Here is a 19,069-nt window from a genome sequence, read left to right as displayed (position 1 = left end):
AGATATTCTGATACCGTTACTTGAAGTATCTTCAAGGTAGGCCTTTAAAGCTTCAGAAGGAAAAAGAGCTGTGTCTTTCAAATATTTGGTTAACAGATGGAGTTTTGCTATTGGCTTCAATCAGGTCCTCCTGAGTGTATCAATACCTTGATTTGAGAGCTGGAAATTTAATGATAAAAAAGAAACCAATATAACTTCATGTAAACTCACTCATTTTTTGGCTTCAAAATAAGCCAAGAGAGTACATTTAGTGTGAAAATTAGATGTAACTAGCAATTTTTCATGTGAGGAAATATTATATTTTTAAGGACTCGGTGTTACTGGTACTTGTCATATTCTAATATACGCCATAGCTTGGTTAATGGTTGTTTTGCTAAAACTATTGATGATGTGGGAAGGACTGAAAAAAACATTAATAGTTAGGTTATTTCATGGCTTACCAAGGTAATATGAGCAACTGCTCACTCAGCAATGTTGCCATATCCTTTTCACTTATTATACACAAATCTCAATTTCTCTGCTTTTCTCTCCTCACAAATTTCAGATGGAGCCAGTTCAGAGAACTGGTGGATAGGAAGAAGGATGCTCTGCTCTCTGCCCTGAGTATCCAGAACTACCATCTTGAGTGTAACGAAACCAAATCCTGGATCAGGGAAAAGACCAAAGTGATCGAATCCACACAAGATCTGGGTAATGATCTAGCTGGAGTGATGGCCCTGCAGAGGAAGCTGACTGGCATGGAACGTGACCTGGTAGCCATTGAAGCCAAGCTAAGTGACCTGCAAAAAGAGGCAGAAAAGTTGGAGTCAGAGCATCCTGACCAGGCACAGGCTATCCTTTCACGGCTCGCAGAAATCAACGATGTATGGGAAGAAATGAAGACCACCCTCAAGAACCGGGAAGAGTCCCTTGGGGAGGCAAGCAAACTGCAGCAGTTCCTGAGAGACCTGGATGACTTCCAGTCTTGGCTATCCAGAACACAGACTGCAATTGCATCCGAAGATATGCCTAACACGCTGACAGAGGCTGAGAAGCTGCTCACTCAACATGAGAATATTAAGAATGAAATCAACAATTATGAGGAAGATTATCAGAAAATGAGGGATATGGGTGAGATGGTGACACAAGGGCAAACTGATGCTCAGTACATGTTCTTACGGCAGCGCCTACAAGCTTTGGATACTGGATGGAATGAGCTTCACAAAATGTGGGAGAACAGGCAAAATCTCCTTTCCCAGTCTCATGCCTACCAGCTATTTCTCAGAGATACCAAGCAGGCAGAAGCATTTCTTAATAACCAGGCAAGTGGTCAAGATATACCTTATTTCATATCTACAGGTTGGCACCATATACTGCAGGCAATTAACAAACAAGATCATTTGGCAGGAGAGCTACCAACAGATAAATTGACCTTTTTTTAACTATAATTTGCTTTTTGTATTTTGCTTCTAACTGTTCTTGGGAGGCGTTTCTTTTCATATGTGGTGAATCTGTTGTTGGAGCAGACAGCATAGCCTGAGTGTAATACTTTTATCTCTCTGATTTATGCTTTAATCACAGGAGTATGTTTTGGCGCACACGGAAATGCCCACTACCTTGGAAGGAGCAGAAGCTGCTATTAAAAAACAGGAGGATTTCATGACCACAATGGATGCCAATGAAGAAAAGATCAATGCAGTTGTAGAGACTGGCAGGAGGCTAGTTAGTGATGGGAACATTAACTCTGATAAAATCCAGGAGAAAGTGGACTCTATTGATGACAGGTAAGGTCAGAATGATGGCGGAATGTAGCTGTTCATACTTTAATTCTGTTCTCTGAGAGATGACCTTTTACCAGAATCCGAAGGCAAAGTAACATGTTAGAAAATGTCTGTTGCAGAATGTTTTCTTTGTCCTGTGGAAAAATAAGAACTGTAATGTTTAAAAAATGTGCCAGGCTAATCTTAATTACGTATTACCTCTCCCATTTTCTAGAGACTTACTAGGTAATGAGCTCACTACCCAGAATTTGGCTATATGAGTATTGCTGTATAATTCTTGGAGTATTAACAGACTTTATATTATGGTGGGAGCTGTAGCAGTTGGCTATACCTGGTTCCACAAGTCTTACTTTCCTCTGCTACCTCCTAGCTGATTTAATGATAATAATCTATTCCTGTCCTTCCTCTGAGGAAGGAATGTGGCTCTTCAAGAGGGTAATTAGCATTGTATCTACCCCACCCGCTTGGTTTTGATCACCTTTTCCAACTTGTCTGGCCCTTCTGAAATCAGATTAGGAAGCATTGGTATAAGTGCGTCTTTCATCCTAAAACAAGTCTTTTGCTTTGTCTCTTTAGCTGTGACATGGATGCTATAGAACATTAAGAGCTTCTTTTTCTTTGAAAACTAAATGTTCAGTTTTGATGGCTATGATTCATGGTTCTTTCTGCTTTTGGTTTGAATAGTAGTGGAATCTTTCAAGGCACTTTTCAATCATGAGTATCAGAACACAGCAGTAAGCTCATACAGAATTTTTATGTCAAATGTTACTGATGATCCTTCTGTCAGATTTGCATCCTCCCGCAGCCGGTAAGCTCGGAGTTATCCAGATGCCTTTACCTCCAAGGAGAAACTGAACTGAAGAAGTTCAGAAAATGTTGCGCCTTTCCTGTTTTGGCAAACAGGTCCCGCTGTGTATGCATCCACTTTAGCTGTGGCTCAATGGCTTCAAGAAGGGCGAATATTCCTGTTCCTAGAGCTTGCTGAGGGCCTCTGAGCCCTGTGACAACCTAACTCTGAGGATACCTTACGTTTGCATTCTCTCTCTAACCAGCTTGACTCTCTTTAGATCCCAGTTAGAATGTGCGAAGGCCAGGAAGAGGTCATCATATGAAAGCCATCAAGGTGAAAGCTAGGAAATGGATTTTCCTTGTTTACCCTCTCTGACTTGCAATGTCTTCAGCTGTAAGTTTTCCCATTCACTTACAGAAGCAGGAGGACTTGATCCTGGCCTTCTGGTCAGATGTCTTCTTTATTAAAATATTAAAAGATAGCATCCAAGGATATAATAGCAAATGGTCAGCTGCTTCTTGCAGCCCTTTCTGAGGCAGCTGGAGTGGGAGACAGCTTCAGCCTCTGTCCTGTGTGCTCTGTAGAGAGGTTCCTGCTGCCCCGGCTGTGGTGCTCTGGTCACCATTCCCCCTCAGTGCAGCTACTCCTCTGTGTCCCCATTGTCCCGTGGCACCCCAGCTGGCCACCTGGGCTGTCCTGCCTGTGGGATGTGTGCTGGAATTCCTCCTCCGAATGGCAGGCAAGTCCTAGAGACTATTTTTTTAAGCCCACTTTTTTCCAACGCGTTTCCTCAATTCCAAAGCTATTTATGCAGAGCACTGCAAAAACCATCCCGTGCACTGCTATTCAGGAAATCCGTGTGATTGCTCTCTGAGTCTGTAAGGCTGATAAGCCTCGAGAACAAAGCCTTAGGGCTGGGTGTAGTGGGAGTGGTAGCAAAGGAAGCTTCTTTGGTTTTACAAAAAATTGCTCTCCCAGCCAAGCTCCACCTGGATGTATAACAAAGGACCAAAACAAACAAGTACAAATATGTGCAGTGGCTCCATACTTCCCATATAGAGCTCTTTGTAGTTTTTAGTATTGTTAATAGTGTTTTTTACAGTCATGCTTTCAAGCTGTTCCAGAGGAGACCCCACTGTCCGTTGGTACAGCAGAGAGACCCTGCCCTAAAATGGTTACCATCTAAATAGACATGGTAGGCATCAGGATAAGGAAGGAGAGGAGAGCACAGAAGCAGAGTGGAGCTCTGCAACAGGAGATAAACACTTCAGCACAATCTTTTAGTGCAGTTCACAGGGAAGACTAAATGGGATTAAGGAAATGGAGAAAGGGTAAGGGAAGGAGAAGATGGATTTGAATAAAACTATCACTAGCTAGATTTTCCAGCTAGGAAAGAAGCTGCTCTCCCCAGTGCAGCTGTCCCTGCTTTGATGACTTCTGCTGCTGTTTCTGCCAGCCAGAGGGGAAGCGTTTTCTCCTCCATTTTCTCTTGGAAGAGTGTAAGGGGACTGCCCTAGTCTGTGTGCCTACACATGGCCTCTCTGATTCTGCAAATGAGTTTTTAGTTTAAAGACAGTGGCGGATCTGAGATTGTGGTCTGGGTCTGGTTTTCATCAACTTTGTATTTGTGCACCTTGCTGCTCAACAGAGAACAGAAGTAATTTTTGTTCTTGCCCATTCAGAAAGGAGAGTGCCTCTTGTTTGCTGGAACAACTAAAGAAGCTAAAACTGCCTTGCATGTATCTCGGTATTCTTAGCAGGCAGTTGCGTTTGCACTACGTGTAAGATCTATTATTCCTGCACAGGCTTTGAAACCCACAGGCTTACAGTTAAACCACAAGTGATTTTGTCAGTTTTCAGCGTTGTTAGCATTCTCAGGGGCCTCTGGGGAGACAGCATGGGAACAGTGTGGCAAATTTTGGTGCTCTGTTCTTGGATTAATTAGAGTCAGACACCTCCTTGTGCTGAACAGATCCTACTTTCCTGTTTTAGATTCTTCATAAAGTTCCCATAGAAGGAAGATGCCCCCATGTTTTAACTGACTACAGTACATTCCCTATCCCCTCTTTTACCATGTAGGTCTGGCTTAGCTTGGACGTTTGAATCTGAGGTTGCCTCTTCAGTATATGCATAGAGAAGCCCTTTTTTAATGCAGCCCTAGACGCTGCTGTGGTGTAAGTCATATATGTGATTATTTATGGGAACAGGCAGATGAATTCAAAGTAATTCTAAATAATTAGTCTGCAGAGCAAGCTCTTTCATGCAAATGTGTGATCTTCTTCCACAAACTATTTTAGCAAATTAGTAAGAAGCAGTCATTGACAACCTTAAGTGTGACAGGGTCTGAGTTTCTGGCACTTCTCTGCCATGTGCATCTCAGAAGAGCAGGACTTTAATAGTTATGATTGCAATCAGCAGTTGAACAGTAAGCTTTGCACTTTTCTCCACCCTCCAGTGATGGCCAAGTGCTTGTAGCCTTCAGCAGAGCTGCAGTCCAGCCTGTCCGCTGCCCTGACATGCCTGGCTGGCTCAGCTGGGGCCTCTGCACTCGCGGCAAGGGAAGCAGGATGAGCCTCCTTAGCACCACACTCTAGTATCTGGATAAAAATTTGTATTACGAAGGGTTCTGTTCTGCACTCTGCTTGTTTATTCTATCTAAAGACCTTCTGATGTACTGGTAGTGGAGGGTGGGAGAAGCTTTCTAGTGGTAGGGGTGGTTATGTACAGAAAATTCTAAAATCTCTGTCACTGGAACTTTTAAAGAATTTAGGGAAACATGAACAAGGAATTAATAACGTTTAGATATAGCCAATCTGGCGCAGGAGAACAGATTAAATGACTTCTTAAGGCCCTTTAGTCCTATTAAAAAATGTCAATTCTGTGATGAAAATACAGGAATTCCTGCCTGTTCCAGCAGTGTCCATCCTCAAAATACTACTGCCACATCTTCAACTATCCAGTTTAAACCTTGCTACAGTTCAGCCCTGTTCTTCAGAGAATACTCATCTTTCAGTCTCACTCCAGGTCATCTTAGACAACCAAACAACCTTTTACAGTTAAATAGCTCTAAGCGCCAAAGATCATATTTGTTATGCTGAGGACAAAAAAACAAACAGAAAAAACCTATGTCGTCATCTGGTTTTGATATCCCTGCATGGTTTCCCTTCAAAGTTCCTGAAGTTAGTATTTCCAACACTGTAGGAGATATTTTTGTTAGTTTTTTAAACTCAGCTTTTCTCAACATAAGAACTTCTCTACTTACTCTTAACTCTATTCAAATAAGTGTCATGAAAATTCTCCTTTTAATTTCACTTGTGTCCTCTCCAGAATACATAAGTCTGCAATGTAATCTAGCCTTAAATCTATTAAATCATCATGATAAAATCATCCAAGCAATTCCTTGCTTCATTTTAGCAACCTGAGTAATGCACTGTGTTTGCCCAGGCATATAAAAACCAGCCAAGAAAGAGTGGAATCTAACCCAGTGATGTTAATTATGTTATAGAGATTTTTCCTAAGGCACAATTTGTGCATCCTTTCCTTTGTGCTCTCTCAAATAACCCCTGTCAAAACTTCAAGATTACCTGGCCTTGGACTCCAGCCTCTTGCTTTGATGTTTACATATGTTTTCCTTGCCATCTGATCTGTAAATCAATTTTCTTGACCTACAGCTACATAGATGCTGCTTGCCTGGTTATTCAGAGGAAGCTGTTGAGACAAAAGAGAAGCAATTTGTAGTCCTGTAAAGGGTTTTCTCCTATTCTTCTGCCTACAGACCTTTTGCTTTTATGTAAAACGTACCCCTAAGTATTCCTTGTGTTTCTGAAGTCACTAAATTCATGCCAGAGAGCTTGCTCTGGTAACATTGTAGATAAGGAAAAGTGGTATCTTAATACAGTTGTTGTCATCAACATGTAATTTATAGTCTTCTAGAATATCATGAGTCTCTGGAGATTTCCACTAACATGGATTTATTTAGCTATTGCCAGTATGTGCTGAGATCATCTTATAAATTGCCATCCTTCAAAATAATTTCCAACTCTCTATCCCTATTTATCTTTGGTTATTACAAAGGACAGCAATTTTGCACTTTAAGACCATGTACAGTGAAATATGAACAAAACTAACACAATGAGCAGTAAATAAAAATTACCTTCTTTACCTTGCCTCCTCCATCTAAATTGCCTCATAAATAATGAAAGTACTGAAATACAGGGATAACTACTCCAAATTAAGCATTAGTTAAAAACACGTTCAGAGATACCTTGGGATTGAGCTCTTCAGGCACCATGTCAATTTGAAGAACCCACCAAGACCTTTGGGACTGCCAGCATGACTCATCCTTCAAGGGGCAACCAGTTATGAATTAAAAATAGGGCTTCTAGACTAACCTTTTCCTTTTCCTTTTCCTTTTCCTTTTCCTTTTCCTTTTCCTTTTCCTTTTCCTTTTCCTTTTCCTTTTCCTTTTCCTTTTCCTTTTCCTTTCTCAACTCAAATGCTCTGAAAAATACGTTCCAATGTGCATAAAGCTTCTATTTGACGAAACACACAGGCATGTCACATGCGACAGCATTTGGAGGTTCGTATAAACCACTCCAGCTTTGTTCAGGAGAAAGAAGTGCTGAGCTATAGCAAAGGTATATTATAAAGACCATTACAGCAAGTATACCCTTTGCAAGAGCCACATAACATGCAGTCTCGTTGTTGCAATTTTGCAGATAGTTTACTTATGGTTTTTGGCAAACAGTCTGAACTTTCCTGCGGTCTTGAAATTAGTGGGCCAAATTCTGTACGTAACACTTGTGAAACCCTGCGGACTTAAAAATTTTCCCTGTGTATTTAACTGGTCACAAAAACAAGTAGATGCTGAGCTTAAGTAAGCACATTAAATAACACCTGCATATCTGAGCTTCAAAAATGTCCTTCATTTGAAAGGCAGAAAAAGACACACACACCACATACTTATTCAATACATGTATCCCAGGGAGGCTGCAGAAACAAACAAATGACAGTTTTGCATGAAATACCTATTTCAAGTCTTTTTTCTCTGCTGTTTTTTTTTGTTTTGTTTTTGGTTTTGGTTTTTTTTGACTAGACATAGGAAGAACCGTGAAGCAGCCAGTGAACTTCTGATGAGACTGAAAGATAACAGGGATCTTCAAAAGTTTCTTCAGGATTGTCAAGAGGTAAATTATGTCCTTTCACTTTTATCGCTAAAAGCTGCATCTGCAGAAGAGCATTCTTACCCCCGTATTTTGAGGACTGGAATACTCAGCATTTTGCAATCAAGTCTTCCAGTAGTATTTAGTATGGTGTAAACAGTTGAAAAAAATCCCTGACCAAAACCCTGCAAAAATTAAGCTGTTTGGTTTTTTTTTTTTTTCTCATGAACTGAATTTCCTTTCGACATCTAAGCTAAAGACAGGGAAAATTGCCAAAAGCAGTGAAGATTTTCTGCTGTGGTATAAATTAATCATGTGGAATGTGGTGGGATTAGCAATGAACTCATTAAGAATTTTGTCTACAGCTGTATATATGTATGTGGCCTGGTGCAGGAGATTTCAAGTGATTTCTACAAAACATTAGTCAGAAGAATAGGAGGTTAGGAGTAGGAGGGGAGCAGGATTAAACTGGATCATTTTTAATGTGTTATTTATCTGATAGTTTGCATGTGTTTAAAATTGTTAAGTACTATAACATTTAAAAAAAAGAAATCCTTTCCAGATTTTCTAGTGTCTTACATGGACCATTTACACTGAAGGTAACATTTTAAAGTTAGGAATAATCTTATTCCTAGCATGTGGAATTAATCAAGTAATTTTCAGGTTATTTCATGAAGTACTGACAGGTATTAAAGAGCCTTGCCTGTGAGGTGCATAAAAACTAGCTATCCTTATCTGAAGTCTGCAAAGAGACCTGACTATGACAAAGCTGTGCTTTTCAGTTCAAGAGTCAGTACGTTAGCTGCACATCTTATCCAGCTACAAGAGACTGGAAGTCACTGCAGTGTGTCTGAATGGAATTGCTCGCAGCAGAGATTTCATACAAGAAACAAACAAAATGACTATCATAAACTGGGCAAATGATGTTTACTGCTCAGTTGCCTAGATGCAGTCTGTTTTCCTGCATTGCATAAGCCTAACCATGAACTTGGCTTAAATTGCTCCTTCCTTGGTAGTAAAAACATGACAGATTAGCAAAAATTCTGCTGTTATTAGCAGCAGCTTCTTCCTTCCTCTGTAACATCTCTAGTACAAAAATCCCCCTGGCTCTTGGAGCTCTTCTAGCCTCTGTGTCAATGTGGTTGTGTTCCCTAGGATCTGTTTTTTCCCCTAGATCATTGAAAGAAAAAGGAAAACATAAAAGCTCTAGTGTCTGGCCGCCTGAATGCCTTTCCTCTCAATTGTTTCTCTCTAGCCACTAAAGCATGGATGTCTTGACTGTATGGTTCAAAGACAGAACTTACAATACCCGAATGTTACAAATTTCTCCAGTCGTTTTTGAGAGGACATTAGCCTTGATGATAATTGAATGGTTGTTTTCTGAGAAGACAGCCATAATGAGACTTAGAATTTGCATTAGCTTGATTACAAAGTGTCTACTGATACCTATGCTGGGCTGGAGGGATTGTGTGATGGAGCACCACTGTCCTGCGGGGTGGAAGGGAGCCAAGGGAATACCTTGCCCTTTGCTTTTTTGTTAGCCCTGACTGAGAAGCTGAGAATTGCTAGAAAACAGATTCAAACCAGTCTCCATTCTACCTGGCAATGATCCACTGGTCTTCCTGCCCGCTGCCTTAGGGATGGTTTCCCATCCATCTGTAACTTGAGGAAAGGAAGAGTGTTTTCTGCACTGTGCTCCTTCCCCAGGGCAGCCACTTTCCTCATCGGTCACTCTGTGCTGAAGCATTATTGTAAATGTGGCCTCCTGCCCCTCGATCCTTCCTGCCTCTGACTCACAGGCGAGGCAGCGAGCAGGGTCAGTGTGCTTGAGGAGGTGGCAGGATAGTGCTCGTAACCCCAGCTCAGCAGTGATAAAGCTTTCCTCTGGATCACAGATGAGGGAAAACACAGCAGATTTTCTTGTTAGTAGTCAGATACACTGTCACAGGTTAATCCTGGGGTGTTGCTTTTTTTGGTCTGTTTCTCGCATTCATAAATATGAATGCATTAAATAAATTAGCTGAGTGAATGAAATAAAGAGTGACAGCAGAAAATCCTGAGGAGATGTGATAAATTTTGCCATTTAGTTTTCTTTGACTTCCTGCTCTTTCACAGCTCACCTTCGAAGAGATTAAAGCTGATCTTCCCTGTAAGTGCTTAGAAGTCCCAGCACTGTCTGGGCTAATTTCTCTAGGGACGCCAGAGTGAAAGCATTTGGCGAGACTCCGAATGTCAGAAGTTTTCTGCCTGTTCACAGAGTGTGCCGGCAGGTTTTGTCATGCAGCGCAGACGTCTACGAACCTTATGCTGCAAGATAGGCTGTGTCAACTTGGGTATTTGCAACGCCTGGGAAGTGCAGCAGCAGTCAGTGCTCTTTCACCTTCCCTTGTTGCTTTGCCAGCTTTACAAGGGTTTTGTCTCTGCATTTCTCTTAGTTCATGCCTGGCTTTCATTGCGGAGTCTTACAGTCTTCTGGGAACTGAGAGCAGAAACAAAATTTTATGGTATAGGTGCAAAGGATAGGAGGAAGCCTAATAGCTAGCTCTGCTGGCATTAACAACTGACTTACAGCTTTCTGGAGAAAGAAATACTCCAAGTGTCAATCTGAGGCACTGTTTTAGGGAATTATTGTATTATTTTTTTAAATCTACTTTTGCACTGAAGATACTGACTTCTAGTGACTATAGTGGTTGCAAAAATCAGATTTTAATAGTCACACCTTAAATGCTTTATTTGTGCTTTCATGTTACCAGAAGGAACATAACAACGTTGCAAGAGTCAGAAATGAGGGTTTTATCCTGACAGCCACTGGCTGTGTACCACCTACCGTCTGTGTCTCGGTTCGTCCCATCTGTTAATATGAACGATACCACCTTTCCTTGGGAAGCACTTTTAAATCCTCAGAAGACTTAATGCTGTGGCTGAGTAAAAGCGAACAATGAAAGACAAGCAGTGCAATTTCCAGAGCATAGGAGCTGTCTCCTACCCAGAAAAGCAGGAGTAAAACCATGAATTTTGGGTTATATAGTAATCCTTAATGTAGCCTCTGATTGTTAAGTAGCACAGTAGGCTGTTACAACTGTAAACTTCCCTGCCTACAGGAGTCTTCATTAACATGGGCATTTTTCTCTTTAGACTTGATAGCAAGATCAGATGAGGAGTGTCTCTGATTGCTCTGATACATTTTCCCTTTTTGTGGAGCTTAACAGTGCATTAAGGGATAATTTAAAAGGCTTGTGAATGCTAAACGAATTTGTTGCCCTGTATCCTGAGTACATAGCGGAGAATTGGCGAGTCTTACCCGTGCCCTGTTACTCTTCTTGTCAGGTTGCTTCCTTGGCAGGAAGGCATGCGTCGCTGAAGTGGCATTCTAGAAACAAAGCTTAGATTTGTTTTGACATTTTCCGCTTCGGTAGGCGACTGTAAATATGAGAAAATGAATCTTTTTCAAATTCTATAAACATTCCTGTGAATGTGGGGTTTTTTATGCACACCTAAGGGATAGATAAAGCAGTCAGACTCACCCTGGGAGGAAATTTGATGTTGGCTGCTATGATCAAATAATTTGCCCTTGGCAAATCAGCTACCTTTTAAAGTATTGTTTTTCTCTGGTGTTGATCTGGAAATTGTTCTCAGTGCCTTTGTATTTGCAGAAAATCAGAATGAAATCAATCTTGGATTTTATATAATGGGAAATGGAAAGTCTTGAGTACCAAAACCCTAGTGGAGATTGGACAAATAAAGGAATTCGTTTATGTAAACCTATATAGAGAAAAGACTATGGGGAAAAGGTACAAATGTGGTGTGAATTAATGGTACAAAACCATCTCTGTTCTTAAGACTTCTGATATGAGTAGAAATACAGAATTTCTCATTCAGTGTTACCCTGAAAAATTTACCTTGGGGCTCTGTTTAATTCTGGAGACTGGCTTTTGCATGCCACTTCATTAGTGTGTACTTCTGCAATGTCCTCAGGAAGTCAGTAAGCCTCCACAGGGGTGTGGTGATGACATTCAAGTCCTGGTCCTGAGTAGCACATTGAGTAATGTTGCAAGGGAAAAGCGGCACAAAAATACCCTGTGACCAGTAAGTAGGACACATGTGCCTGTTTCTCTTGCTGTTGAACTGGGCGAGACCTGTGTGTTTGATTTTGCTCATCACAAAGTTGATTCCTTTCTGCTTGGGTCATGGGTTATTTATATATCGGAGATGGATGTTTACATTTGACTGTTAAAGAGGTGGATCCTTGACTGAACCCTGAGTAAAAGCAGTCTCCAAATCTCACGCAACTCTCCTGTAGAGGCATCTCTTTATCCTTCATCTGGAGGCATTTTGACACTTTGTGTTATTTCACGCTACAATAGTTTTCACAAACACCTGTGTATTTTCTGTTTCAGCTCTCACTCTGGATCAATGAAAAGATGCTTACAGCCCAGGATATGTCCTATGATGAGGCAAGGAACCTGCACAGCAAATGGCTGAAGCATCAGGCATTTATGGCAGAACTTGCATCCAACAAAGAATGGCTGGAGAAGATTGAAAAGGTAACTAAAGAATGTCCAAAAAATGCCCTCATCTTTGTTGAAGATGATTATGCACAGAGATGGGATCTGTTCCTCTGCAGAATTGGTTCTTGAATCATCTCTCCAGCTAAAGCAAAAGGAGATTTCATTATTGTAGAATAAGTATCTATCGCATTGTGTCTCCATCTAACCCATTTTATTCCTCATAGATATTAAACATTTTTTTATCCAAGGCATTCTCACGGAATAGTCATTGGCTGAGTTGCCAATTTAATTTTGTCTAGTCTTTCTTACCTGTTAGGAGGAAGGCATAACCTAGTTTTCATACCCAAAGGGTAAAAGGGGCAAATGTTGTGATTTGAGCTAATAAAGTAGAAGTACTTGCTGGGAAATAACTGAATGTAGACTCCCATGCTGTGCTGGTCTTGATTCATTCGGGACTATAATCAGGCTGCCTTTCCCCATGCAAAATTAGTGCATAAGGTAAAGTACAGCCAGTTTTGTGATTAATTAAGATTCACAGCTCTGTATCAAGTTACTTTGAAGGCTTTAATGTGCTGTGATGAGCTGTACTTTTTTCCCTCCATTTCTCATGCGCAGCTCTGGAACACTAAGGAGGTCTCGTCTTTAGCTCTGACAGTGGGTTTCTGTTCAGTGTAAGTTAGCTTAATTGCTCATTTCCTCTCCCACTTTGGCACTCTGTATCCCATTAGAGGCTTTTCTGTGATCTGCAAATAGCAGTACCGTTTAATGGTGTAATTAGAAGGCTGCTCTTAGTACTGGAAGTTCTTTTTTAGTGATGCTAATACATCCTCACCCTTTGCGTCTGAAAAATCAGATTGCAGCGAAGTACCAAAGCTGTGTATCGAGTCACAGCTGACAATCATTGTATTAATGTTACCAGTGGTTACAGCTATTAAATGTGATGGGTTGTGAGTAGTGTTCGTATCTGAAAAGGTTTTGTCCCTTGTCAGCACCACCCACGTGCAGAGGTAGAAGTATAATTAGAAGCAAGGAAAATATTTCCAAAACTAATACAATCTTTGTAAAGGCAAAAAGATACCTTCAATCCAAGTGCTCTGCTGGTGCTAGGTACAGGGTTCCTGCTTCCCAAGGAAGATTGTTCCTCTCTGATATTGGCTTAGACCCATGGTAATTGCTGTAACCCATTGATGTAACCCTCTTCAGTCACACAGCTCAGTTTTGGTGCCATAAGCGCCCTCTCCCAGCATTGGGCTGGGTCTTCATCACTCTCCCTGGTGAAATGGCCCACAGAAACTGGACACACAGCTTGCTCAGCTGCAGCTCCCTCCTCTGCTGTTGCACAGGTGGCATGGAGCAGCCTGCTCCACTCCTGTCTGAGCAGTGTCCCCAGGAGCTCCCACAAAGGAACATGTGTAGTGAGGAAGAGAAAGGAGACGTTGTTTGACCTTCCCATTATCAAGAAACCCTCTTCCTGGCAACAGACAGACCTGGGAGCTGATGTTCTGGAAGGAGTTATTGGATAATTGGAGATAGAAAATGAGTGGTTGATGCTGCCAGCAGCTGAGGAGTCCTGAGTGCTTACTAATCGGAATAATTTAGCTAACGATCTGTGAGAGCTCCTGAGGAGGTACCATTTTGTTGTTCTTTGCTTTGCAGGAGGGAATGCAGCTCATTGCAGAGAAACCAGAGACGGAAGCTGTAGTGAAAGAAAAGCTGACAAGTCTCCATCAAATGTGGGAAGAGCTTGAATCTACTACCCAGACCAAGGCTCAGCGTCTCTTTGATGCAAACAAGGCAGAGCTTTTTACCCAGAGCTGTGCTGATTTGGATAAGTGGCTGAATGGTTTGGAAAGTCAAATTCAGTCGGACGACTACGGAAAAGATCTCACCAGTGTCAACATCCTGTTGAAGAAGCAGCAGGTAAATGGAGCGTAGGTTGCAGAATGGGCAGACAGCAGATACTTGCACTCAAAGGAACAGATCGGGGATCCTTTCAGTTTAGAAAAGAATGTAATGGCTTTTCTGTCTTCCTGTTCTTTCATATATCTTTAAGAAGAACCAGAAATACACCCAGAAACAAATCAGGCATAAATTTCTTAATACAAACTCTACCTTATACTGCCTTCCTTCCCCACATTAATATCTCTATTCTGTCTCCCGCTGTAGTCCTCCGGTCACCGATCATTCTCTCTCTGTACGTGGCTGCCTGCCTATGATTCAAACTTGTCCAAAGCTGGTCGGTCCCTGATTCCCTGCTGTAAAGGCAGCAAGGAGTAGCAAGGACAGCAGGGAGCAGTGAAGCTCTTGTGCGCAATTAGCTGTGTTCCAAAGTTGTTCAGGGTAACTTGTGAATGACCAATAGAAGAGATCGTTGGCCAAATTCATTAGCCAACTGAGGGATATCAGCAGGTGGCCACAGTTGTGAATCTGTGTTTAAACCTTGTTCCTTGCAATATGAATGCTACAGTAATTATTAATGTGGTAAATCCTTACTGACCAGCATCTGTTCTTCCTTCTTATGAAGCTACTGACGTACCCTGGTCCTATCAAGTGCTTTTACCGTGGTTTTCAGGACCTTTTTGCCATGTTTCTGTTTAGATGCTAGAGAATCAAATGGATGTTCGTAAGAAGGAGATAGAGGAGCTGCAAAGCCAGGCACGGGCTTTAAGTCAAGAAGGGAAGAGTACAGATGAAGTAGATGGCAAACGCCTTACTGTAGAAAAGAAATTTTTGGAGTTGTTGGAACCTTTGAATGAAAGAAAGGCAAACCTGCTGGCCTCCAAAGAGATCCACCAGTTCAACCGCGATGTGGAAGATGAAATTGTGAGTATAAAAGAAATTCTATTCCCCAGACAATAGGAAAATGTCAGACCTATTGCAGAGTTATCACAGGAAGAAACCTTTTGATCATGTCTCTCAATAGCGTGCTTGAGTAATGCTGCTCTTTGCATCTTGTGCACACCGGCCTCTCTCTGCTGCCCTAACTTTATCTGTGGTTGCTTGAAATTGTGTGTGCTCTTCTCTTACTTTCAGTTGTGGGTCGGAGAGAGAATGCCTATAGCTACATCTACTGATCATGGACACAACCTCCAGACTGTGCAGCTACTAATAAAGAAAAATCAGGTAAGTAGGTGCTGTTAGAGCTCCATTCCTGTTAGTTCTCCTTAGCGCTGACTATTTCCGGAAGAAAAGGCTTGGGGTGAAATGATGGGTGCTTTGGTGGTGATGTGCTATGGGAGTGGGGGGGAAGCGGTGTGACCACTAGGTGGTGGCATGTTTGGGGGAGACACAGCCCAGGTTTGTCCACATCAGCTGATGGCATGTGTTCTGCTGCCCCTCCAGAGTTAAGACCCCTGACTGGCATTTTTTTTTTGTTTGGTGCACTGTCTCATCAGTCTGCTTTTCTCCCGTGTAGACCCTTCAGAAAGAAATCCAGGGACATCAACCTCGTATCGATGACATTTTTGAGAGGAGTCAGAACATTATCACAGAGAGTAGCCCTAATGCTGAAGCAATTCAGCAGAGACTTGCAGACTTGCAACAGCTGTGGAACCTCCTAATCGAGGAGACAGAGAAACGCCACAAGCGCCTGGAGGAGTCTCACAGAGCACAGCAGTATTACTTTGATGCTGCTGAGGCTGAAGCCTGGATGAGTGAGCAGGAGCTCTACATGATGTCAGAAGAGAAAGCCAAGGTGAGCAGCACCACAGCAACACTAGTTTGGTTTTAATTGCTTAGCTAGAGGGGGGCAGGTGACATAATTTAATATGTCGCTAGTGTAATGGTAACATAAATCAAATTCCCTTGTGAAATCTCAAGTGATCATCTCTTCTATCTGTTATGACATCTCTAATAGTGTGGAGGATAGGCCTTGCTGTACTGAGTCAGTGAAGCATCCTCAGACTGTGGATGGCAACTGTGTGCCTGCCTTTGCTGTAAGGTCAGAGTTACCAATACAGTCCAGTTAGGTTTTCTGTTAGTTTTGAATCACTGGGAACAGCACGACCCACCTGTTTGTGAAACAGGCCTGATGGTCACTCAGTTGATGCCATTAGTTGTCAGCTTTTACTCCCAGTGAAGAGAAATTGGAACAGTGTCAGACCATACCAAAGAGTAGGTGAAATTCTGTTTTTCAAGGAGGTGTAACACTCCCAGGTGTGGGAGGGAGGAGAGGCTGCAAATCAGGCATGAGAATCAGGGAGGAGAGAGGGGTGCGTTTGTAGCACGCAGGACCTAAAGGATAATGTACAAAATCCCTGCCACTGGCTGGGAGAATACCTTCCCTTGCAGTTTGGTGGAGATATGATCAGAGAAACTTCCTCATCAAGGACCCCCCAGCTCCCCTTTCTGAGCGGGTCCTGCCTGGGATGATGCACACTAAATGTGCTGTATCTTATTTGTTATTTACATAAATGCACTGTGTTTGCTGCCCTGATAAAATAAAACTCAACTTTGTATCAGTATAACATGTTCTGTGGGTGCTCAGCCTTCAGTTAAAAGGGGTTTGTTTTCTTTTTTATATCTAAGCAATGCAAATAAAAAGGAGTATTAATGCAAATAGTCCATCATGCAAAATACTTCAATGAAAAGGCTTATTGACAATAACAGTTAACACTGAGAGTTGGGGGTTGTTTTTCGTAACGATGCATAGAAAGTTCTGATCGGAATTTCTCCAGGCACTTTGGTGGAGAATCCTTTGGCATGGCCTCCGTAGGGTTTCTTTTCTTTGACCCAGGCTGTCGTTCAAAAGCCTGACAAGTGACGTGCCTAAAACTGTTCCATTTTTCTGAGCCCTGCACAATCACCAGTGTTGTGTAAACACAGAAAGAGCTTCATAGAAGAGGAAATTCAACCTGCTCAATGTACAGCTGATGTAATTTTGTTCTGCATCCCAGAGGGGTTGTTGCATTCACTCTCTCACTTGTTATTTTGCTTTCTGTGGGTACTATTTGCTGTGAACTCAACTATTAATATACCGTTGTTAGAACAACTTGTCTTCAAGCTTTACTTGGGAGCAGTTCTTTAGAAATCTTTCTGGCTACCTCTTTTTGCTGGCACACCAAGTTGAACTTGCTGTGTGGTGTCTTTCTCTGGAGTGGGGCACTTGACTGTCATTTTCTGTCACCATTACAGGATGAACAGAGTGCGGTGTCCATGCTGAAGAAACACCAGATTTTGGAACAAGCTGTAGAAGACTATGCTGAAACTGTGCACCAGCTTTCAAAGACCAGCAGGACTTTGGTGGCAGATAATCACCCAGAAAGGTATTAACTGCCATTTTTAATTGGATTATGCGTTCTTTTAGTAGTTCAGTCACTTCATTGGGTTGTTCTGACCCACAAAGACTACAGCAAAGAGTAGGTAGCTTAGAAGAATGTACAGAGGGAAAGGAGTTGAGCCTCACTCAATTCAAGGTGCATGTTGGACCACCCTGATTTGGCCAGAGAAAGGGTCCAGAACAGGGTCAGTATGTGCAGCTGCTGATTTCTGGATAGTACTGGACACCTTCAATAAATGCCTGTTGTATCCTTCAGAGAGGCTAGAGGTGTCAGGTCTGCCAGCACTGCTGAACCTTACAAAGGTATAGCAATCCTGAGAGACAAGGGTCCATATTCACTCTTTCAACCAACTTTTATGTCCAAGCCCAGAGGGTCACAGTCATTCATTCTTCTGTCTTAATGCAGTGCTCCCCAAAATCTGGCTCCTCTCTTTGAGATTCCTGTAGAATCAGAGGCTGGAATCTGATGCTTTAAACGTGGGCACATTAACATCTTGGGTTTGGTGAATTTATCTTGACTTTCGTAAATGGCTTTCCCTGTAGGAGAATTCAGGAAGCTTAAGAACTGTTTTGCTGTAAGATCTGCAGCTAAGCAAGCAGAATTCTCCATTGGCTCTGACTGCAAGGCTGATTTGACTGTGAGGCTGATGTATTTAATTGCTCTGCCTTCACCGACAGGAAGATAGGACTGTCTTAGGAAAGACACTCTCTGCCTCTGGTGGAGGATTGTTATTTAACTCAAAAGCACTCTCTTGTGGTCATGATAATTTCTGATGAGAGTGGATTTCCTGGCTGTGAGGTGACTGAGTACTGGAATAACATAATCAATTTTACGAGGCAGAGCGAAGGCAATTTGACAGGGCTATATGGCTCAGACAAAGTATAAGCAAAGGATACGGCAGGTAGAAGTATTAATCACTTCTGGAAATGCTGAGCTTTAGGGAGTAAGAAACCCATGAGTGCTTCTGAACTTAGAAGCACAATTTAAATGAAAATAAAATGCTGCTTATCTCAGCAGCTCAGATCCTGCCTGTGATTTTGGGAGAAGACTCTGGTGTGGTCTGTGGTCAAACAAATGGAGAGCTTAGTTCCCAGCTTCACTCTGTAAAGCCAGGGGAGTTATGTGTACAGGGCAGAGAAGTTTTCCAGCTAGTGCAGTCAACTGTGCCAGCAGAGGATGGGTCCAGTGTGTCTGAGTCAAATTCATGCATACAGACATGCATTCTGTGGATTAAATACCCCAAGAGTGATTTTTATTCCTTGTAGGTTTCTTTTTCCATTTGTTCTTATCATTTGTAGAAGATGATGAAGGCTCGATGCTCTTGTTTTTTTTTCAGCGAGCGTATCAGCATGCGCCAGTCCAAAGTCGATAAGCTGTATGCAGGCCTGAAGGATCTAGCTGAAGAGAGACGGGGCAAGCTGGATGAGAGACATAGGCTGTTCCAGCTTAACCGTGAGGTGGATGACCTGGAGCAATGGATTGCTGAAAGGGAGGTGGTGGCAGGATCCCATGAGCTGGGACAGGATTACGAACATGTAACGGTAAGTCTTTGGACATGGCTGCAGACTGA

General features: G+C 42.2%; 1 protein-coding gene across 2 annotated transcripts in view; it reads left to right on the top strand.

Moving 5' to 3' along the window:
- SPTBN1 (spectrin, beta, non-erythrocytic 1) overlaps positions 1–19,069 on the top strand; it is a 94,248-nt gene that overhangs the window by 56,396 nt on the left and 18,783 nt on the right. For both annotated transcript variants that reach the window (XM_010574873.1, XM_010574874.1), the window contains exons 15-24: positions 545–1,301; positions 1,561–1,763; positions 7,646–7,736; positions 12,110–12,256; positions 13,877–14,140; positions 14,819–15,043; positions 15,254–15,343; positions 15,636–15,914; positions 17,354–17,484; positions 18,836–19,040. In XM_010574873.1, coding sequence (XP_010573175.1) covers positions 545–1,301; positions 1,561–1,763; positions 7,646–7,736; positions 12,110–12,256; positions 13,877–14,140; positions 14,819–15,043; positions 15,254–15,343; positions 15,636–15,914; positions 17,354–17,484; positions 18,836–19,040 — 2,392 coding nt within the window. The remainder of the gene's footprint in view (positions 1–544; positions 1,302–1,560; positions 1,764–7,645; positions 7,737–12,109; positions 12,257–13,876; positions 14,141–14,818; positions 15,044–15,253; positions 15,344–15,635; positions 15,915–17,353; positions 17,485–18,835; positions 19,041–19,069) is intronic.

Source organism: Haliaeetus leucocephalus, unplaced genomic scaffold (genome assembly GCF_000737465.1).
Source record: "Haliaeetus leucocephalus isolate CR32 unplaced genomic scaffold, Haliaeetus_leucocephalus-4.0 Scaffold450, whole genome shotgun sequence".
Classification (NCBI taxonomy): domain Eukaryota; kingdom Metazoa; phylum Chordata; class Aves; order Accipitriformes; family Accipitridae; genus Haliaeetus; species Haliaeetus leucocephalus.
Note: the sequence above shows the minus strand (reverse complement) of the source record. Positions and strands in the feature narration are given on the sequence as shown.